Here is a 23,974-nt window from a genome sequence, read left to right as displayed (position 1 = left end):
TGAAAAACTAAAGAATCATGGGGAAAAAAACATGACTTCTATATACTCTTTTCCCATAACACTGGAGTTTTGCAGTTCTGTGTGATCAGTAAACTTGGTCTTAGCCAGATGTTCTTGCAGATCTTCTGGTGGAGAGGCCTATTGCGTTGATTCTCAGTTGTCTTTGCCCCAGGCGGAACTGCACCATTCTTGCCAGGGGGCCAGGCTAAGTAAGCTGTGCTGGGTTGCTCTATGTGGCTTTTGTTCCCTGAAGGCTTTCTGCACAGCTTTAGAGAATGAGAATGAGAATGGCAGCCTCCCAATATCAGGCCCTGGAGCTAAATGCTCACACCCCCACTCCTCAGTGCACCCTCAGGGAAAAGCAGTCAATCACTCCTGTCTCTCTGGTCTCTGGCCGCACTCCGTGCTCACCCAGCCTGTGACCAAGCATTTCTATCTCAGGCATGAGACCCCGTTTGGAGTCTCCAAACCCTGGAAACTCCTCCCGGGGGGAGGGAAAGGGGTCAACAGGCAGTTCTGCTGCTTTCTGGACCCCTGCTCAGAGAGCAGTTGCCCATCTGTGCTGTGGTTTATAGCAACACAGAGCTGAGAGCCCTCTCCTGGGCCTCCTGATTGCAGCTGGCTTCCCTGGTCTGGCCTGGAGACTCTGCTGCACTCAGGCACCCCTGTTCTTTCTGTGAGATCCTGAGACAACACTGTCCCACCTAGGATTCCACCCACCTTGGCCACCTGAGCACCTTTCAGGCAGGGATGTTCTTCACCAGAGCAGACTTCTAAAAGTTCCAATGTTGCGCTCCGCTGCTATATCACTGTCCAATAGCCAGCTTATGGAGATTCCCTCCCGCTGCGGTTTATCTTCCCATATATCGCCTCGGATTCCCTTCTCCACACCCCCTACCTTGTAAAAAGTGGTCGTTTTTCTATTTGTAGAGTTGCAGCAATTCTTTTCTTAGATCTCCGGTTGAGTTTGCAGGTTTTCAGAATGATCCGATAGCTATGTAGCCGAATTCCTGGGACTAGACGGAAACTAAGGTCTCCTACTCCTCCAACATCTTGGACCCTCTGATAGTTTGTTTCTTTTTATTGCTATGTAGAATTCCATGGTAAGGATGAAACATACATTGCTTAATCATTTGCTCATTAAAGGACATTTAAGTTGTTTCCAGTTTTTGGCTATTGCAAGTAAGACTGCTATGAACATTCCCCTATAGTTTCCTTTGTGAAAGTTTGTTTTCATTTCTCTAAGGTAAAAGTTTAAGCATGCAGTTGCTGGGGTGTGGGTAAGTGATGTTTAGTTTCATAAGGAATTGACAGACATATTTTTTCTAGACTGAATGTTTCACTTTATTTTCTGATCTGCAATGTCTGAAAAATCCAGTTTCTGTATTTTTACCAGCATTTGATGTTATCACTATTTTTTTATTTTAGTCACTTAATAGTCTGATAGGTATGTAGTGGTATCTAATTGTGATTTTAATCTGCATTCCCATTATGGCTAATGATGTTGAATATCTTTTCCCGTGTATGTAGTGGATATTCTAAGAATGATCTCTTAGGATCTTCCAAAACTTAAAACAATGTTATTTCTGAGGAAGGTGAGAGGCAACTGGGATTAATGATGAGCATAAAGAGGGACTTCAAGTGTATGTATAATGCACCATATGTTAAAAGAAGAATTAATTCATGTAGCATTTATATGATTAATTATTAACTAAAACAAAACAAAAAAAGCACAGAATGAAAAACGGCAGCAGTATTTTATCCTGGAAAGAACTCAGACTTAAAATCAGATAGACTTGGCTTTGAATTCTGATGTCCCTACCAGCTGTGAGGTTTTAGAAGCTGATTTTAACCTCTGTTAGTCTCACTTCTCTTACCTGTAAAATAGTGATACTAAGACTCACCTCATGGGATTGTTGTGAAAATTTAGTTAAGTTAGATAATACATTAAAAGGGCTTAGTATAGTGTGTGGCAGAAACGAGTTGCTCAATAAATAGCCACTGTTCCTACTAAGATGGAGACTTTATTATTTTCTTTAGAGTTTAATTTATTTAGACCTTCAACTCCTCTTAACCTCCCGTAAGTAGACTAGTGTTCATTTTTAGGAATAGTGTTATGCTATAACATGCTTAGTGATCTCATTCCATGCTTCCTAAATGAGTAATAGATTGCGCCTCTAAGTTGTACAAAGTTGATACTAGCAAATCCCTAGTAAACTCTTTTCCTTGAGGTCCTCAAAATTTACAAAACTGTCTATAATCCTTAACAAAGGCTTTTCTACATTTTTATGATTGTCAGACCAAATCAACAATGGAAAATCTATAATCTTAACCAGAGTAAAGAGCAATCATTTATCCTTAAGAACGCCCAAACAGGTTTGAACAGGCCAGTTTCTCTAGCAACTTCACGTTCCAAGATAAAAATCTCGTCCAGATATTCAAAAGGAAACTCAAGTTCTCTGCATTAGGTGTTAAGTGAAGGTGCCATGTTACCAAAATTATGTGATAGGTCTCCAATAGGAGTTAGTCTACTTTAGCATATTTAGGTTTTCTTTGCCACCGGAGATGACCAGTCTGTCACTGAAGACAACATTATTTCAGGCACCAGCACATTGCATTTATAATTTATAGGGAATTCGATTCGAGTGTAATGTGTCAATTATGTACATTTACCTGAACAAATATGAAGAAGTGATCACATGTCTAGAAATGTTAATACAGGTCATTGGGGTGAACATGGAGAATCCTATTCTGCTAATTGAGGAGAAAAAGGCAACAGGGGAAAGAGAATAAGGAAGGAATAAGTATATGAGGAACATACGATGCTCACCCTAATTAGAACATCACCACTGAAAAAATATAAGGGAACATGAATGTCAATGTTATAACTCTGTGTTGTAAAATGATACTACTTATTATAAATTGAAAGAGTAATGTATTTATTTGGGGTAAAAAACAAACAGAAATGTATAAAGTGAGAAAAGTATAGAAAGTCTGGCCAGGATCACAAAGCTAAGCGTTCTTAAAGTGAAGACTAGAACCCAGGCCTTCAAATTCATGGATCAGTATCCTTCCCACTAGCGTCTATATCCCATGATATAACTACATTCATTATTGCATCATTTAACTCTGCACCTCAGGCCACTCATCTTTGCCATAAGAGGGGTGGGGTGGTGGTACCAACAAATGGTGGTACCAACAAATGGTGGTAACAAATCTGAAGGTAGTCACAGGTATCTGAGGGCTATTTTTAATATTTTGCAAGAGAACAGTGATACTGTTATTTCCAAATAGGGATACTCATGATTTCAGGGTGTGCCACCAACAATTACTGGGACACATGTCTGACAATCACCTGTGCATGCTGAGCACAGAGAGTATGGGCTCTGCCTGGCAACAGTTCAGAGCAACAACCAAAGCTAAGCAGCAAAGTGCATTCAGTGGGATCTTCCTCCTGGAAAGGCTGGAAACCACTGGATTCGATTGCTATGTGGCTTTAGCAGTGGCAGAAAGAGAGTTAACTCCCTGCTCAGTCCTCTTGCTGTCTACACCTTATGTGTAATCCAGGTTGGCAGATGAGTCAGAGTTTGAAGAGGGTTTATGGCTTCATCTGGGAGTTGTAGGCGAAGATCTCAGCTAGACTCACAAACACCATAACACAGACAAAAAATAATCCCAAGAAGTAGAAGAAACAGATCCTAAGCCTCCAGGCCAATGGCAGAGGCAGGGCCCAGGCTTAGTTTTACTAGGTTCTATTTTCATGTCTATAAACTCACATATTTTTATTTTAGACTTGTTTGTTAAGCTTCAAGGCCTGAAACAGCTTGTGACAAAAGCTCCATGCTGCTGTTGGGGGGTTTGGCCATGGAACATATCCCTTTTTAATCTTTCATTAGAGATTTAAATATATCACTGCCCCCACAAGCTTTGTGTTTCTTTTCAGTAGCAAGCTATTCCATCAGATTTTAATCACGATGTCAAAGTAACTGAATATCTTATTTCGGTTAAACATAAATTCTGAATTTAATCAAATTTTATGCATTTTATCTAGATAATTCAAATGATTCTTAAATTAAAACTTCTGCTGTTCTGATAATTTACTTGTTTTTTGGTGATGACAGATCACTTGGAGGTCAGGAGCTTACATGTTGATAGTTGGATACTGTTGTCCGGCATAATTTTTCCCCCTAAATCATGGAAAAGTGAAATTCAAACCTACTTAGTTATTTTTTAAAAAAATGTTTAGGGGCACTGAACCCTTATTTAAAAAGTCATCTGTTAATAGTCAAATTCTGAGTGCAACGACAGCCTCAGGAAACAAGAATGAATGAATCTTACAACATGATGTTGAGCAAACAAATGAGACAAAAGAATATATATCATAATGATTACATTTACATAAAGTCAAAAATTCATCTTTGTTGTTAGAAGCTGGGTAATGTTTTCCTCTGGGATGGAGAGGGGGGACAGTGATTGAGAGGAGGTGTAGGGGCATCTTCCGGGGTGCTTGTAATATTGTATTTCTTGACCTCGGTGTGGTTACATAGCTGTGTTCACTTAGTGAAAATGTCTTGAGTGCAAAAGTGTCCTTTGTGCATTTTTTTGCATGTGTATTGTACCTTAATAAAATTTTATTTTAAATTAGATTTATTTTTTTAAATGTTAATTTTTAATTACATGGGAAATACATGAAAACATCCCCCCATTTAAAAAAAAACTGGAATATTTTAGTTAAGGTAAGTCCTTTTTGATCCCTTTCAAATTTTGTACTCTCCCAAAAGGGTATCAGCTTATCCTTTTTACATATATTTGCATACATAAGTAAGGGCATAGAAAATATATACCATTGTGTGTGTATTTTAGAAGAATCTGTATTCTTTTTTAAACTATCTGGATTAATAAGACTTTGCATTGAATAATGCAGGGTATCCACACTATCTTCCACTAAAAAACCTCTAATAGTCTTCACTAAAATTAAATATCATTTTGTAATATACCTCATAGACACAAGTTTTATTACACATTATTATATTGGATATATGTTTAGTTTTATATATGGTATTTATGCAATATACCTTTTATTATAGTGTAAATCTTTTATACAGCTTGTAATAAAATTTATGCAATAAAAGAATCCTTGTGTACCTGTCAGTCAGCAAACCTCAAGGACAGAAAATTAAACTTGGAAATAGAAGGCTGTAAGAATCAGTAGTAAGTAGCTGAGTTGAGATAGCAACATATATAATCAGGTTGTAAAATTTGTAAAAGTGCTGCCAATGAGATTATGCTACAGTGTTGTCCATACTGTATGTAGAAGCCTAAGGAAGCTCCCAAATCAAGAGTTAGAGTTTAATTTAAGCAAGATACCATATGATCTTGCAATTTATGTTGCATTAGGGTAATGAAGCCTTGATAAAAAGAAAGCCAAAAAGCAAAAAATTAGTCATTGTTTATTTAGTACTGGGTATTCAACCTACACTCCACACACACACACACACACACACACACACACACACACACACACACACGCACACACAGGTTAAAAAGTCAAATGGTTTTCAGGGAGTTCCAACAGAGGCTGCCCAGCAGGGGTCTGCAGTGGAAACTGACCGGCTGTTCCCTGCAGGAGCTATCTATTGAAGACAATGTCTGAAAGCTTCTGCTTTAGAATTGTTGGCCACCATGACACTCCAGTTTTTGAAATGGAGTTTTTGCCAGCTGGAAAAACAGAATCCAACAATGATCGTTGTCATCTGAACCATTCATAGCTCACACTGTTCTCAACCTCGTAGATGAGAACATGTGGCTGTCATACAACACAGACCTGAAAATTTTGGACAAATTCAAGGAGTGGTTTGATTCAGCATTTGTTACTGCAGGTCATGTGAGATTTATTATGCTTCATGACATAAGGCAATAAGATGGAATAAAGAACTTCTTTACTGATGTCTGTGATTTATAAAGTTTGCAATGAATCCATTTTGTGAACCAAATTCTCCTATTTGTTCAAGCCCATATGACAGAAAAGTTCAGTTTCTTGGGAAGAAACACCTTTTAAGTTGAAGGCAGAAAAATTTGGAAATAAACAATGTTGCTACAATGGGGTATTCTCAGGAATGTGTACATTGTAAGTAACTTGATTAAATAGCCTGGAAAAGTCCAGGGGAGCCTGAGTGGCTCAGTTGGTTAAGTGGCCAACTCTTGATTTCGGCTCAGGTCATGATCTCAGGACTCCGTGCTCAGAGGGGAGTCTGCTTGAGATTCTCTCTCCCTCTTTCTCTGTCACTCCCCTGACTCACATGCACACACTCTCTCTCAAATAAGTAAATAAATCTCAAAAAAAGTCAAATGGTTTTACAAAGCTGATAATGTTGAACATCCAATGCCGGCCTTACCCTCTTTACTCTCAATTTCTGCTTCCCCAAGGCAACTACCTTCAACTCTTAGTTGTTTCTTCTGATACTTAACTCCTTATTTCTGAACCTGCTTCTTCAGCTATTTCTTGATCTTTTTTAGTTTATTTTTTTTAAAGATTTTATTTATTTATTTGAGAGAGAGGGTGCACAAGAGCAAGGGAGATTGAGAGAATGAGTGGGGGGAGGGGCAGAGGGAGAAGCAGTCTCCCTGTGGAGCAGGGAGCCCAATGTGGGATTCGATCCCAGGACCCTGGGATCATGACCTGAGCTGAAGGCAGACGCTTAACCGACTGAGCCACCAGGTGCCTGATATTTTTCAGTTTAAACACCATCCCTTAACCATCTTCTATGAAAGATCATTTAACTCCATTACAACTCCTCGCCAATACACATACACTTCCCTTCCCCTCATCCTCCTAGCTTCCAAATATCATATTTGATTAGACCATTATTTGGTATTTATACTCATACTGAACCATGTAGTATACATAATAACATTTCTTTTGTATTACAATTTAAAACTTTTTCCTGGATTTAATCATTGTCTGATTTTTCCTCTGTTTAAGAAGTAATCACTAGTTTATCACCAAACTTTCCACTAGAAGTACATATATACAGCTCCCAAAGTCTTTTATTTTTATTTTTATTTATTTATTTCAGAGAGAGAGAGCACAAGTGGGGTGGGGAGGGGCAGAGGGAGAGGGGGAGGGAGAAGCAGACTCCCCGCTGAGCAGGAAGCCCAACTCAGAGCTCAATCCCAGCACCCTGGGATCATGACCTGAGCCGAAGGCAGACGCTTAAGCAACTGAGCCACCCAGGTGTGCCTCAAAGTCTTAAAATATATCAGACAATCTAGTGTGTATGTGTATGTGGGGAGTGAGGGAGAGATTGATTTCCCTCCTGAAGTCCTCTGTCCTGATTCAGACTCTAGAGTGATGCACAGCAGATTCCTTGGGATTTTTGTTCTACCATCATGGAATTCTTATCTCTCTTCTGTCTTGGTGAATCCTTGGTTTTCTACGTCTCATGATTTCATATTTCTTGAATAACTGCCTCATTTTCCAGGAGTACATCCTTCAATAACTTTCTGAGAAATGGAGCATTGTCTAGAAAATTGTTTCTCAGTTCTTGGAAATAATCTTGTATTATTTCTCAAATTCTTTCTTTCCTCCTATTTTCTGTTCTTTCTTTCTGTAAATTCTATTATTCTGATATTAAATGTCCTGGCCTGGGGCACCTGGGTGGCTCAGTTGGTTAAGTGTCTGACTTTGGCTCAGGTCATGATCTCAGGGTCCTGGGATCGAGCCCCACATTGGGCTCCATGCTCAGTGGGGAGTCTGCTTCTTCCTCCCCCTCTGCCCCCCACACTCATGCATGATCTTGCTCTCTCTCAAATAAATAAAATATTAAAAAAAATAAATGTCCTGGCCTGATCCTCTAATTTAATTTTTTTCCTATTTTTTTTCCATTTTACTGTCTTTTCACTCTACTTTCTGGAAAGTGTCTTAAACTTTATGTTCCAACCTTTCTGTTGAATTTTTTCTCCTATCATATTAAAATTTTCTTATCCCTCTGAGGACACAAAGATATTAATTATAATGATTTTTAAAAGTTCTCTTCTGCTTCTTACATTGTCACTGTTTTGGTTTTTGTCTTAGGTGTTAGAGATTCTCTTGAAGTGTTTGACGATCTTAGGTTGTCCAATGATATTTAGGAGAGAAAGATTGAAAAACTGACTGGAAGATGTGTGTTGGACACTGAGTCCTGTTGACTAGTGGGTTTTACTGTAGTATGACCTAGCAGAGTTTTGACTGTTTTTGGTAGGAGGATCCCCAGCTGTCAGTGTCTCTAGGAAAACTGATTACTGGTTTATTAGCAGTTCAGTAGGAAGGAGGCTGGGTGTCTCACTGTTTTGGATGTAGATTTCCCATTAATCTCCCTGTAGTCCCCAATTGTGTCTGTCCCTGAGAACAGAGTCCCTTTGGCTTTAACTCACTCTAGAGAAAAGCCACTCCATTCCATGACAGAAGGGATGGCAAGGGAGGCAGGGTAGGGTGTCATCTGGCTGCAAGGGCTGAAGGAGGATATTTAGGAGTCCAACTAATGTTTAAACCATTTTTAGTCAATTCCTTTTCAGATTTCTGCAAGAAGAAGCTTGCTTTTTCCCCTTCCTAACCTCAGGCATTAAGTTTTAAGCTTTCTAAGTTTTGTTTAATGACTGCCATTCCTCCATCTGCTCTCCAACTTACAAGTATTTGTCAGTGAGTCTAGCAACTTCATTTCTTTCTCTCTTTCTTTTGTTCTTCCTTTTTTTGGCCTCAGGGAGTCTTTGTACTTGCAGTTCTCTTCACCTTGTGAAGTGAACTACTTTAGCTTTTATCCTGAAAGTTAAAAAAAAAGGCTTTATTGAGATATAATACACATACCATACAATTCACTTATTTAAAATATATACAACAGTATATGTCAATTCCATCTCAATAAAACTAGAAAAAATAAGTAAATACTACAATAGAGTTGTGCAACCATCACCATAAGCAATTTGAGAACATTTCATTCTCCCAAAAAGAAACCATATACCCATTAGCAGTCATTCCTTATTTCTCTCTTCCTCCCCCACAACCCACCAACCTAGTCATAGACAACCATAATGTACTTCTGTTTCTATAAATTTGCCCATTCTAGATATTTCATATAAATGGAATCATAAGTTATAGATGGAATTGTAATTGGCTTCCTTCACTTACCATAATGTTTCCAAGGTTCAACCATGTAATAACATGTAGCAGTACTAGTACTACACTCCTCTTTGCAGCTGAATAATATTCCATTATGTGCTTATGAACACACTACATTTTGTTAATCCATTCACTGGTTGATGGACATTTGGGTTGTATCCACTTTTTGGCTATTCTGAATATGTGGCTATGAACATTTATGTACAAGTTTTTGTATGTGCATATGTTTTCTTTCTCTGGTATATATCTAGGAGTAGAATTGCTAGGCCATATGTTAACTGTGTTTATCCTTTTGAGGAACTTCCATACTGCTTTGTAAAGCAGCAGTACCATTTTACATTCTCACCAGCACCATTTTACATTCCCACCAGCAATAGATAAGAGTTCTAATTTCTTCACATTCTTGTCAACCCTTGTTATTATCTGTCATTTTGATTACAACCACCCTAGTGAGCGTGAAGTGAAACCTCACTGTAGTTTGCATTTACCTGATGGCTTCTTTGATATTAATCAAGCTAAGTTTCTTTTCACGAGCTTATTGGCCATTTTGTATATCTTCTTTGGGTAAATGTCTATTCAAATCCTTTTCCTATTTTCAAATTGGTTTAATTATTTTTATTATTGAATTTTAAAATTTCTTTATATATGGTAGATACAAATCCCTTATCAGGTACACAATTTGCAGGTATTTTCTCCCATCCTGTGAACTGTCTTTTCACTCATTGGATGGTATCTTTTGTAGCAAAAGTGTTTTTAATTTTTGATTAAGTCCAATTTGTCTATTTCTTCTTTTATTGCTTGTGCTTTTGTATCACATCTAAGAAACCATTGCCTAATTCAAGGTTATAAAGATTTATCCCCTGTGGTTTTTTAAAAAAGATTTATTTATTTGAGAGAGGGAGAGAGAGAGCAGGAATGGAAGGGGCAGAGGGAGAGATCTCAAGCAGACTCCACACTGAGCTCAGAGCCAATGTGAGGACTGATCTCACGACCATGGGATCATGACCTGAGCCAAAACCAAGAGTCGGATACAACCAACTGCGTCACCTAGGCACAACCACCCCCTAAGTTTTTAAAGGAGTTTCATAGTTTTACCTCTTAAATTTACATCCTTGATCTATTTCAAGTTAGTTTTTATACATGGTGAGATGAGGGGAGAAATATGAACCTTTTGAATGAAGAATATCACAACTAAAATGCCAACTAAAACTATAGCTTATACACACTAAGTGCCTATGAGATTTGTTTTTTGATTTTAAAAAATCATTTAATTAACCTAGTTTTAAAACTATAATTCTTCCATTGGAAAGCAACTGCAGTGGCTAATTAGGTCAAAACCTATTAGCTTTGGAAATGAGAAATTATGGGTCAGGCAAATGATTTGATTGTTTTCTGATCCAATCAGGCAACAATCATTGATGACTGCTTAAACTATTAAGTGGCAAGCTCATGGGGAACTCTGTAATATATCATTTGATAAAACCAAAATCCACGGAATAATCTTAACATCACTAACTCTGGGACATCCACACATTGTGTTTCTTCAAATGTGATGCAATAGGAAGTACATCTCACTGCCCATGAAATACTTTTATGAAAATAGTTGAACCTACATCTTATCAAACTTCTAGATCTAACCACCAATTTCTAGAAAACATGGAAGCTAGAGGAATAAGACAAACAACATTGCATGGATACAATCAGCCAAATCCAGAATTGGGACATTCCAGAGGACAAATGATCCAGGTTCTTCACCCAAAATGTGTAAGAAAAGAGAGAGGGAAGTGTCATAGACTAAAATAGTCTTAAGAGACATATCAACTGAATGCAATGTGCAGGCCTTATTTAGATCCTGATTGAAAAAAACCAAATGAAAGAGAAGAAAGAGGACATTTTGGAGACAACTGGGGAAAGCTAAATATGGATTGAGTATTAGGAGATAATAAGAATTTGTTAATTTTGTTGGCTATAATAATGTTATTGTGATTATGTTTTTTAAAGTCATTATGTGTTAGAAACACATACTGAAGTATTTAAAGGAGATAAGGTATGATCCCTGGGATTTGCTTTAAAATACTCCAACAAACAAGAACAACAAAATTGTGTGTGGAGGGAAATTGATGAAACAAGAACAGCAGAAAGCTGATTGTTGCAGAAGTTAGCTGACAGGCTCATAGCGTTCATTTTACTATACTTTTATATGTGTTCAAAATTTTCCACAATAAAAGCCAAAAACAGTAATCAGACTGATTATTAAAAAATAACCTAGCGGTGCCTGGATGGCTCAGTTAGTTGAACATCCGACGCTTGATTTCAGCTCAGGACATGATCTCAGGGTTGTAAGATCAAGGCCTGAGTTGGGCTCCACACTCAGAGTCTGCTTGAGATTCTCCCTCTCCCTCTCCCTTTGCCCCTCTCCCCGATAATGCTTTCTCTAAAATAAATAAATAAAACCTTTTTTTAAAAAAACCCTTAAAACTATTTAATCATAAAACATATAAATTCTTCAGAATTATTTCCTCTAACCCTGAGATGTACTTATGTTATACAGGAATCCAAAAACAAGTAAGAAGGTAGATGAATTCAGAAAAAGGGTGTTTGACTGGCTCAGTCTGTAGAACATGTAACTCTTGCTCTCAGTGTCATGAGTTCAAGCCCCACATTGGGCAGAAGTCTACTTACAATAAATAAATAAAGTCAGGAACTTGGATAGTAAAGCATTTAGTTTATTAACTTTCATAATATTTATTTCCTTCCCCAACAGAGTTACGGAATCACAAATTACAGATTCCTACTTTGGTGTGTGTGCATATGTGTGTATAACAATTGTACTCTTTCTAGGCCAGATCTAAATCAAGGCAATAACATTATTCATAGTATTGCAAGGTTTTTGCTTGGTTCTGATATCAATTCAATGTTAATTTTGTATTATCAAAAGCAAAGAATGTCCATGTAACACATCCTGTCTATAGTATCATCAAATGCCATAACAACATTATGTATAAACGTCACTTAAAAATTTAATCAACCACCAGAAAGCAATCATACAAATACAGGACATGGAACATTTCTATAGCCAAATGATCTGAACTCTTCAAAAAGTTAATGCCATGAAAAAAAAAGTGAGATGACTATTCTAGATTAAGAGATTAAAGAGATTAACAAGGGGTGCTGGGGTGGCTCAGTCAGTTGAGCATCTATTCCTAGTTTCTGCTTAGGTCATGATCTCATGGGAGCCCACCCAAGGACCCATGCTCAGCATGGGGTCTGCTTGAGATTCTCTCTCACTCTCCCTCTGCCCCTCCCATTTGTGCTCTCTCTCTTTCTTTCTCTCTCAACTAACTAACTAAATAAATCTTTTTTAAAAAAGAGAGAGACATAACAACAAACACAATCTCTGAACCCTGATTGGATCTTGGTTTAGGAAGAAAAACAGCTATAAACACGGTAGGGACAACTGGGGAAATACGAATATGGACTGAATATTGGATGATATGGAATTATTGCTAATTTTTCCTAGATATAACGATACCATGGTTTTGTAAAAGATGGCATTTATTCTTCAAGTGGGCCTGCTGAGGAATTTAGGAATGTAGTCCACTAACCAAAACATTAAGGCATTGACAAAGGAGAGGGCGATCAGCAGGACAATGGCCAGTTTCAGACCTGGGTTTTCAGTGGCTCAATGGGCCACCTTTTTCCACTGAAGTATGAGGAGGACAGTGAAGGAGACAGACTTTTCAAAAATCATGACTAAGATGTAAAAGCACAGTGCTGGACCTGGGCTACACACTGCAGAGGGTCTCCACATTCATCCAAACACAGGGGCTCCCACTGCTACTACTCGACCAAGATGCTCATGGCTTGCACGCCCACACAGATGAGCAACTTGCCAAAAGTTGTGTCCCAAGAGGAAGCCAATGTGAACAAGGGAACTCTTCGATGAGATTTGCTAGGTACACATTTGCAAAGTGGATGAACAACATTTCTATAACTTGTTTGGAAGTGTCTAAAAACCATATCCTCAAAAGGGACGTCTTTCATGATTTGGTTCTTTGGTTTGAGCATCAACATGCTGAAGGCCACTGCATGTAGCAGCCCTTGCAAGAAGATGCCGAAACTGTGCAGGAGTGCAAGGCTCTTGCCTTGCAGTTCCCACCAGCCTTGAGGGCAGCCTGCGTGGCAGTCCCAGCTGGAGTGCCTAGGGGGCCCTGCATCCCAAGCCTGGCAGAGGAGCACAAGCCCCAGGCCACCCGTGGCCTTGCTGCCTGCAGGCCACCACTCTCGTTATGATTTTAATTTGTATTTCCCTAATAATTAATGATGTTGAGTATCTTTCCATGTGCTTATTAGCCATTCATAAAACTTTTTGGGTGAAATGTCTATTCAAATCTTTCACCCCCTTTAATATTAGGTAATTTGTCTTATTATTATTGTTATGTGTTTTTTTTTTTTGAAGATTTTATTTATTTATTTGACAGAGAGAGACACACAGCGAGAGAGGGAACACAAGCAGGGGGGAGTGGGAGAGGGAGAAGCAGGCTCCCCGCCAAGCAGGAGCCCGATGCGGGGCTCGATCCCAGGACCCTGGGACCATGACCTGAGCCGAAGGCAGACGCTTAACCGTCTGAGCCACCCAGGCGCCCCTATTGTTATGTGTTCTTAATTTATTCTGGAGACAAGTTCTTTGTTGGATATGTAATTTGCAAAAATCTTCTGTCTTTTGGTTTTCTTAATACATGAGTTAAAAGTTTTAAATTTCTGTTAAGTCCAATTTATTGTTTTTTTCTTTTATGAATCACGATTTTGGTGTCATATCTAAGCAATCTTTGCTTAACTCAACATCAAAAGATTTTTCTTGTCTTTTTTACCAGAATTTATGGTTTTAGCTCTTCTAAATTTATTTATTTTTATCTTTTAATTTTTTAAAGATTTTTTTAAGTAATCTCTACACCCAATGTGGGGCTCAAACTCACAACCCCAAGATCAAGTGTTCCATGCTCTTCCAGCTGAGCTAGCCAGGCTCCCCAGTTCTTCCAAATTTAAATCTATGATCCATTTGAATTAATTTTTGTGTTTAGCATGAGGTGAGGACCAAAGTTCTTTTTTTTCCTCCACATATAAGAATATCCAGTTGTCCAAGTACTATTTGTTTAAAAAAAGATTACCTTTTCCCCACTGAATTTTTTTAGCAGATTTGTTGAAAATCAATTGACCATAAATATAAGTTTATTTCTGGACTGTCTATTCTGTACCATTGATCTGTATGTCCATCCTTATGACATTACCATACTGTCTTCATTACTGTAGCTTTATAATAAGGTTTGAAATCAGTGGAAATCTGCCAATTTTGCTTTTCTTTTTCAAAATTGTTTTGGCTATTCTGGCTCTTCTGCATTTCAATATAACCTTTAGGATCAAACTTGTCAATTTCTAAAAAGAAAAAAGCCTGCTGGGGTTTTGATAGAGATTACATTTGAATTTATAGATCAATTTGAAGAGAACTGTCATCTTAACAATGAGTGTTGAATCCATGAACATGGTATGTTTACTTATCTAGATCTTTTTTTATTTCTCTCAGCAGTGTTTTGTAGTTTTCAGTATATAGGTTTTGCATTAAATTTATTTGGATTTTTCTGGTGTTCTTTCATTTTCAGATTGTTCACCAATGACATATAACAATATATTGATTTCTGTTATGTAGACCTCATATCCTATGACTTTACTAGACTTAATTTTTTTAAAGTCCTCATTTTTATTGTGTAAAATGGGGATATCTACATAGCAAGATTTTTATGTGGAATAATATACATAAAACCATGGCAGAAGGATAGAAATGAAGTCTCCCAACCCTCCTCCCCCAAAATAATCGCCTAAAATATGTGATCAGATTATTTTGAGGAAAGTGAAATGACCAGGTCTTGCCTGGTATAGAAGGCAGGAGCCTGTCACCAACAGTACTGCATCTGAATTTGCATAATCAAGGGTTTGCTGCATTTTCATTAGTATAATGAATAGATGTTGATATTTTCTATCATCTGCATGTACTGTTTTTATAATTGGAAAAAACATAAAATGTAATTTCTTAAAAAGTAAAAAAAGTATGAAACTTAATTTCATAGAGAGGAAAAATAAAAGGACACAGCAATGCTTGAGTTCAATGTGCTGAGACCAAATAAATATACTTCAAGGAATTGTACAGTGCCAGGCACTGGGGCCACAAAAGGAAGATGTGCAATTTGTGAACTAATGCACTGTTCAGCAGACTGAGGTACCTCAACAACTACTGAAGCAGGTGCAGAGAAGACATATTTCCCTGAGGCCTCCTATCCATCCCAATTTCTCAAACTTTCAACTACTATGGCAGCTTTAGTCTATTTTATATGTTGAGTTTCCATATAAGATTAAATTTGAGGGGCACACCTGGGTGGCTCAGTCAGTTAAATGGTGGACTCTTGATTTTGACTCAGGTCATGATCTTAGGGTCCTGGGATTGAGCCCTGCCTGCATCAAGCTCCACACTCAGCAGAGAGTCTGCTTAAGGATTCTCTCTCCCTCTGCACCCCCCCATGCTCCAGCACTCTCTCTCTAAAATAAATATTTTTTTTTAAAAAAAGATTAAATTCGAATAAAGCCACCTATGCCTTTATAAAGGTTTGAAAACCACTGGTCTAATAAAAGAACAAAATGAAAACTGAGAGGTAGCCTAGTATTATAATACTGGACTGAGGGGTTCATAATCCAAGTTTTATTCTAGTCACTGCACACATACAGCCATGTGAAAGGCACAATTCTAGTTCTCACCTCTCAAAAATGCTGACATTTTTTTCAAGATAAATTTTAATATCACTCATCCAATATTTGTTGAATGTAATAAGCACAATAATATTATTCATATATCCATGGTAAACTAATTAGTGAAGAAAGAGAGTAAAGAGCATCTTGAAGGTTATGGCAAAGTCTTCATGGATGTGACAACTGGGGCTTAGAGCATGAGCAGAAGTCTCTTGATCGATTAAGAAAAAAAAAGGAGAGCCATTCTAGGTAGAAAGAATTATACATTTAAAAGTACGTAAATAATAATCAATAGCTACCACTGAATAGATACTTACTCTATGCACAGAATTTTATCCTCACAACCACCCATGGAAGTAGAGGTTAGTATTCTTATGCATAGGCAAGGATAAATCCAAATCACAGAATTCTTGAGTGGGAGGGCCATATTTGAAACTAGGGTTGTCTGATTTCAAGGCCAAGACTCTGGGTTCAAACACGTACATACAGTGAAGAGGTGTGAAGCAACATGGTGCTGCTGGAAGGAAAGTGGTGAGCAAGGGGTCTGAAAAGGTAGGCGCTCACTCCCGCTCACTTGACTAAGGGCAAACTGGGCAAAAAAGGGTTGGGCTGGAATTGGAGGTTATCAGTATAAACGCATGACTTCATATGTGTGTATCCATCCCAGCTCTGTTCCCTGAAGAGGCCTAGAAGCAATGACACACCAAGCTATGTTCAACAGTGGGGTCAGCGTGGATGTCGAGGTTTGTTTCCCCTGCCTTCCACCCTCCAAGCTGTCTCCTCTCGCCACATTCCACCGCCATCTCGCACAGATCCAGTGTCCTTCACCTGCCTGTCCCTTTTGCAGACGGGTAAGCGGGCCCCTCAACTCCTACAGCGCTTTGGGCCGCAACGTCCACTAAATCTGCCGCTATTAAGGCCCCTCGAAGCTCCAGGAACTAGAAGCAACAGGGAAGAACCCAGGTGGGCGGTGACGGCTACGGCTGAGATGGAGCTGAAGCAAAAACCGGAGTTGTGGGCGGGGCCTCGACACTTCTCCGTCTCTTATTGGGTCTCACTACAGCCAGTTTCGGCCTCCTCCCTCCCATTCCCCCACCCCTTCCGTGCAGACTGTACCTTAAATAGCGGGTGGGGCCTGCGGCGACTTCCGGTTGGGGGAAGAAAGTTGGGCCGAAGGAGGGGCCGCGAGGAAGGAGGAGGAAGAGGAAAGGGCCGGGCAGCAGGGGCTGTAGGTCGTTCGGCGGTGGCGGCGGCTCTCTTCCGGGCGGACGATGGACAGCCAGGGCAGGAAGGTGGTGGTGTGCGACAACGGCACCGGGGTAAGCGCCCGGCTGGGAAGCCGTGGCCACAGGCCCGGGCGGGGATGTGCTAGTGGCGCGTGGACCCTCGGCGCCCGAGGTTGCACCCCTGGGCGCTCGGGCCGCCGGGACCGAGGGGCGCGGGACAGCGCTTCCGGCCTTCGCGGGCGTGGAGCGTGAGCGGACTGAGCCCAGTCCTGGTCTCCCCGACCCTGCCACCTCCGCAACTCGGGGTGAGGGCGGCGGGCAAGGCCGACGCTGGAGGGGGACCCAGTCCGCTGCCCGACGGTGGCCGGCTCCGCGCCCCAATGGGAACAATTTGGCTGAAGGGCTGGAGGGGTGAAAGACTGGGTAGGTTTGTTCGATAAGGGTTCCATTTCCCAGGGTCACTGGTTCTGTAGAAAGGAGAAAGACCCAGAGGCCTTCCTCTTCCTGTGTAGTTGAAGATACCGAACGGGAGGCAGGAAACGGGTTTAAAGAAAAAAAAAGGGAAGTGCTGTCATGCGGCGAGCCGCAGCCCTTTCGCAGTTTTTGAGGCGGGGGGGCGGTTGAGCAAAGCATCATTTACTTTTTGTTCTGCATGCTGGGAATTTGGCCTCCGTGCAGCCCCGCAGAGACAGTATGTTCTGTTGATCTTGGGAGATCTAGGACCCCTTTAAGGCCCAAGTGTTAATTGTGGACCTTGGGGGAAGTTGACAAATTTTGGTTTCCCCCTCCCCCATTTTTTCCCTTAGATGCAGAACACAGATCATGTTAGTCTTTAAGATTCAAAAAGGCAAATGATTGTAAAAATCTGGCTAAAACACTGATTTGAAAGTTGTTGCTTTCAAACCTACCTCCCCCCGCCTCCATTAAAAAATAACTTATTTGGAGTAGCACATTAGAAGATAGAAATGTTACTTCTTTGGGATGAATTCTATAGTGATCATTTCCCCCTACATTACAATGATTACTAACCATTTTGGAGTTGCAATATTTTGTGACTTTTCTTTTTCCATAAATGTGATGTATAAATTAAAATAGGCTTCCAGTTATGGAGTGAATAAATCACAGGATGACAAGGACTGCATAGGAAATATAATCACTGGTATTGAATAGCATTATATTGTAGCTACACCGGTGGTGAGCATAGCATAACATAGAGTTGTCATATCACTGTGTTGTACACCTGAAAAAAAAAAGATTTTACTTGAACTTTAAAACGTTTCGGATACTGGATTGTTGAGGGGGAAAAGGGAGCTGATATTTACTGACATAATACTGCCCTTACTGTGCTACAGACTTGTACAAGCAATAATTATAGTAGATTTATATGAACTAAGTTAAAAACACGATAGTAAGAAGAGTTATCATATAATGGGACATCCATACAAAATGGGGTACTTAAAAGATCCACCACTGTGGAAACATGTCTAAAATTTATGTTAAGTTAAAAAAAAGTTTTAGAATGATCCTATTTATGTGAGTGTTCTGGGTCCACAGACTTGTACATGAAAGTTTTAGAGGGAGAGGTATGTTCGAAGCGGTTACTTGGTGAGCCTGGGGGATAAGAGTGAGGGAAGATGGGAAAGACTTCATGACTTTTCTGAATTATTGGGAAGTGTTCTGTTTTGTTTCTTAACAAAACATGTGAGAATGTCTTTAAACCAAATTAACTATAAACATTTATTACTTTTTTTTTAAGATTTTATTTATTTATTTGACAGAGAGAGACACAGTAAGAGAGGGAACACAAGCAGGGGGAGTGGGAGAGGGAGAAGCAGGCTTCCTGCCGACCCAGGAGCCCAATGCAGGGCTCCATCCCAGGACCCTGGGATCATGACCTGAGCCAAATGCAGAGGCTTCACGACTGAGCCACCCAGGCGCCCAACATTTATTACTTTTACAGCTAAAACTCAGTTAAAGGTGCTTTAAAAAAAAAAAAGTAGTAGCCCGATTCCCCCTGTAGTCTCAAATTGACCTCTAAATAGATTTAAAACTTTAAAAATGGAATTTAAAATATTTTTTAAAATATGTCTGATACTTTCTTTAGAAATCAGAGCCATTATATTTCAATGGCTTCCTCCTCCTTGAAGGGTAACGAGCTCTGTATTTGTGGTGTATGAGTTTTTCCATTCAATTAGAATAGGATTGTTAGCCGTGAGTTCATTTTTGTTACTATTTCATTAGTTTACCTGAGTTAGAAAGCTGATTATATGTTAATGATTAGGCTTATGGCTAATCCATAATTTAAGAATCTTGTATCTTAAGAGATCAGTAAAGGAAAAATGTACTTAATTTGAACACAATTTATGTATTTGGTGTTACATTTCTAGTTACTTTAAAATTTTATCCGGATTTCCTATAGACATGATTGGCTTCAAATGAAGAAACAGTTCTGATGTAATATGTAGCTAGGAATGCTGTGATATTTCTGAAAATTTAGAGGATTCTAAATCCAGAAATTCTCTATTTCTTACTGCTTATACTTCATAGTCCTCTTGATTTTGTTTAGGTACCTGAAGCTATACTGAGTTATCTACAACTAAATATTACAGAAGGTGTTCAAATTTAATTTCTAAAAACTTGTGTAAATAGTTATTACCCTAAAGTAACTGTCCTCTTACACATTTTAGCTTTTAGACTTACAGGCTATTTGAGAAATTGATTTTTTTTTAACTAGGCCCTAATTGGAATGCTCTGAGTGGGTGAGTCTTATGATCACATGCTGGTTGTTGGTCCTGCCTCTCTTCCCCATTAGCTCCCAAATAGACCAGGGTCTCTCTTTAGGGTAGCCTAGAGGAGGAAAACTTACCTGATTCCAATAATTTATGCATTTCATCTTCATAACCATTCAAACCTAAAATAGCGCTTCCATGTAAATAGAGCCACTGAAAATGGCCAGACAGATGAAAATCTGGAGATTTTCTTAGGTTTAGGTGTCTTTCAAGAGTTGGGTCCAGGCTCCTGGTGTGTATTGCTACCAAACTTGGGTGATCTCATCAGCATTAAGATAGTTCACTGACAGGGAAGACTCCTGTGCTTAATGTGTGACTGGTAGAAGTTTTAGGGTCTAATGATACAAAGTAGCTTATAGTGCTAGGATAATTATGCTTTCATTTATAATTCTCACTTTTGTTGTTGCTAATAACGTGCTTTATCAGATTTATCCTAGTTTATATGTTGAATTTAGTAGTGCTTGAAGTAGGAACAAACCAGAAACAAATGTGGCTTCACTCTGCAAAATGCTTTGAAACAGAATAAATATTTTTGTGGCTTAAGATGAGAATAATCACTAGGCAGTTAAATTAATGAGCATATCAATACCATCAGATTAAATTAATAAAGGAAAAATACAAATTAAATAAGCTCAAATGGATTTATAAATCCCAGTTTATTTTTTGGGGAGAGAAAGGTACTTTTAGAGCAAATGTAGTTGCATTTTTTTCTGCATTTTTGCTTGAAAGAACATTATACTGTTCACGTTCTTACCATTTGATGACTCAGTGGCAAGTTAGGGAGCCAGTTCAAACCACAGTGCTATGAGGAGGAAACTATATTTGGTAAAATCTATTTCTTAAACACAGCCTTCTTGCACACAATGAGAGAACGAAGTCCAAGTCTTAAAATGATTAGACTGGGGGAGGTATTGCAAGGTTAAAATGATACCAAATGAGTAGTTTAGAAAAGAATATTTTGTTTGCATTTTATCACATGAATTAGATTTTTTTAAAAGTACTGACTTTTTCCAAGAAAGGAAATGCCAAATTGTGTCTTCATCTTATGTTAAGAAATAGATTATTTTAATTAAATTCTTGTTATTGTAGATATTAATGCTTTCACATTTGAAATAATGTGAAATAGTGCAGCTTTTGTCATTTTGACCGAGTATCTAATGCCCTGTAGAAGTGCTAGTGCTGGATTACTAGGCAGCATCTACTTCCAGTAAGCTACTGCTTAAGCTGAATAAGTAATTTCATTAATAAGTGATTGATATGTTTAATTTGAATTAAATGCCAACTTTCCTTATTTTGTAAAGCACAGGAATAAGTGGGTTTACAATTGTTTTTATAATTTCAGGGGGTCTCATATTTCAAGGAGGTCTTTTTACCTTGGTCACTTGGCAAATATTTCATCCCTTAAATATGCTCAAACAAGAATTTTAAGATATAAACCACCCATCTGAACATTTATAATCAGTAAACATTGACAAATGTGATTATTTATATATTTGCCGTGTCGTGTATTTCTGAGTATGTGTAGTTCAGAGTGAGAGGGGAAGCATGTCAACCTTCACAGCCTCCACCCTGCACCAGGTTTTGATTTATTTCCCATGCCGCCTCGTCCTCCCGCCTTCAATTTTTAATATGATTTCTCTCTTAAATCATTTGCTTATATTTAATATGCTGAAGATGACCCTTACAAACTTGTTGATTCTTTTTTCAGCCATTCATTTTATAATTTTCTTTAAAAACATTTATAACTATATAAGTGAGCATTTTCAGCCTGGAAGGGACACTTTTGACCCAGCCAGTGTCCTTATCTGTTCATTATTTTGAGGTAAATGTAAGAATTTAATATCTGCTTTCTGTATTTGGAATATAAGGTAAATTATGACTAATGCTGGTATTAGGCTGATGATCATGATAAATTTTACTCATATAGAAATTTGGGTATGGTTAGGGCACATGGGTGGCTCAGGTTAAGAACCTGACTTCGGCTCAGGTCATGATCCCAGGGTCCTGGGATCCAGCCCCACATCAGGCTCCCTGCTCAGCATGGAGCCTGCTTCTCCCTCTCCCTCTGCCTGCAGCTCCCCCTGGTCGTACTCTCTCTCTCTCTCTGTCAAATAAATAAATAAAATCTTAAAAAAAAATTTATTCCTATGTCATCATATCCTACTATTGCCTTGAAAGATAATCCAGTAAGAATTGTAATAGTTTTAGAAACGAGGGGCGCCTGGGTGGCTCAGATGGTTAAGCGTCTGCCTTCGGCTCAGGTCATGATCCCAGAGTCCTGGGATCGAGTCCCACATTGGGCTCCCTGCTCCTTGGGAGCCTGCTTCTCCCTCTGCTTCTCTCTCTCTCTCCCTCTGTCTCTCATGAATAAATAAATAAAAAAAAATCTTTAAAAAAAAAAAAAAAAGAAAAAAGAAAAAGAAACGAGTAGCTGTAACTGAAAACTACCCTAGCCTTGGTGGCTCAGAGGTTAACAGACCAGGACTAGGTTTTGTGGGTTTGGAAGAAAATGTATATGAGCAGTATGTTTTATGTAGATTCTAGAATGTAAATGTGAACTGAGAGGATAGGAATTCAGGTGGTATTTCAGACAGATTTTTCATAGCTTTAATCTGCATAAGTCATGACTTTAACATATTTTAAAAATTCTATTTATAGAAGACTTGAAATTCACTTGAAATTCTGGATGGCAGAATGTTCTAGGCTATTTATAATTAAATGTGGTTCATCAACATTTCCAACAAGGTTGGTGTTAGAGATGTTTGAAATATGAAAATTCTGTATTTTGGCGGATTACTCAAAAGTCAGTAAGTTTAAGATTGTTGCTAAGTTTTACCACCATCAAATAAAACAGTTCCTTGTACAAAGTAGCTTTCTGTCAAGGGGTAGGTTAATAGTTTCTGTCAACCTTTTTGTTATTATTGTCATGTGTCACACTCAGATACTGTTTTTCTCCTTAATTCTTTTTTTTTTTTTAATTTTTATTGTTATGTTAATCACCATATATTACATCATTAGTTTTTGGTTCCTTAATTCTTTTCAGAGAATGTATGGTGCCTGGAGCCATGAAACAATGTACTTTTTCTCAACATGAAACATATTCTCTGTATTAAAACAATCCTAGTGTCTACTCCCAAATCAACAGCAAAACTTTTAATTTTTATTGATCATTTATATGGTATGCCCTTCTGATGTGCCAGACACTGTTCTAGGCACTTGAGATTCATCAGTAGACACAAAAATCCTTACACAATATAACTTACATGAAAAAGACTTGTTAAAGAAGAGGGTAGAGACTGATTACATGAAGAGGGTAGAAATGATTACATTTCCTGGTCTATAGCTTCCTCCTCCCACACTGAAGTTTTGAATTGCATTTTCCTTGCAATGTCTGCTCTTAAAAATAAGACTGAACAGACTGTATTATTGGTACAAAAATTAAAAACCCTTGGTTCTATTTTCTGTTTTACTGTAGTTGTTAAATCACTTAGCGTATCAGTTTCTTACAAAGTATTATCAGAGTCATGTTATGCCCTCACTGGAGAACTACACTATCCGAATATAAAATTCTGGTTACCTGGTATTACTAAATACATATATCTAAACATAAAAGTGTAAACAGTCAAAAATGCCCAAAATGTTTTTTTTTAACGTGATGCTAGTCCAGATGCCATTTCCTCCCCCACTTTGGTTAAATGTTGCTTAAGTGAATTGCCAGAGATAAATGAAAGCCTGCTTTAGAATTGAAGCATTAGTTCTGTTCAGTTTCTAACATTTCTCTTTTTAAAAAATTCTTAGCACTTGTTGAGTGAATCTGTCCCATTTCTCACTTGTGTGACCACTGCGTGCTAAGATCTTTTTGAGGCATTGGACTCCACCATGAACTATGAACTGCTCAGCTTAAGCTTCCTGCTTTCCTGAGACTTTCCCTATAGTGGGGAATCTTGCGCACTAAATAAGCAGTGAACTGGTAAATAAACATGAACTCTTAAGTAGTCAATGCCATAAAG

The 23,974-nt window shown here is 38.5% G+C and overlaps 1 protein-coding gene and 2 pseudogenes across 2 annotated transcripts in view; 2 read left to right on the top strand and 1 right to left on the bottom strand.

Annotated features, from left to right (window-relative positions):
* The first annotated feature begins 5,645 nt into the window (after positions 1-5,645).
* Positions 5,646-6,063, top strand: LOC113938180 (annotated as a pseudogene).
* A 6,653-nt stretch (positions 6,064-12,716) lies between these two features.
* On the bottom strand, positions 12,717-16,752 carry LOC113938429 (annotated as a pseudogene).
* A 325-nt stretch (positions 16,753-17,077) lies between these two features.
* ACTR2 (actin related protein 2) overlaps positions 17,078-23,974 on the top strand; it is a 37,530-nt gene continuing 30,633 nt past the window's right edge. The window contains exon 1 of one of the 2 annotated variants that reach the window (XM_027621463.2): positions 17,078-17,268. In XM_027621463.2, the coding sequence (XP_027477264.1) occupies positions 17,221-17,268 (48 nt within the window). In that variant the 5' untranslated portion in view covers positions 17,078-17,220. The remainder of the gene's footprint in view (positions 17,269-23,974) is intronic. The other variant, XM_027621461.2, reaches the window with a different exon arrangement.

The sequence above is a fragment of the Zalophus californianus genome, chromosome 8 (genome assembly GCF_009762305.2).
Source record: "Zalophus californianus isolate mZalCal1 chromosome 8, mZalCal1.pri.v2, whole genome shotgun sequence".
NCBI lineage: Eukaryota > Metazoa > Chordata > Mammalia > Carnivora > Otariidae > Zalophus > Zalophus californianus.
This window is presented reverse-complemented; position numbering and strand designations above follow the sequence as displayed.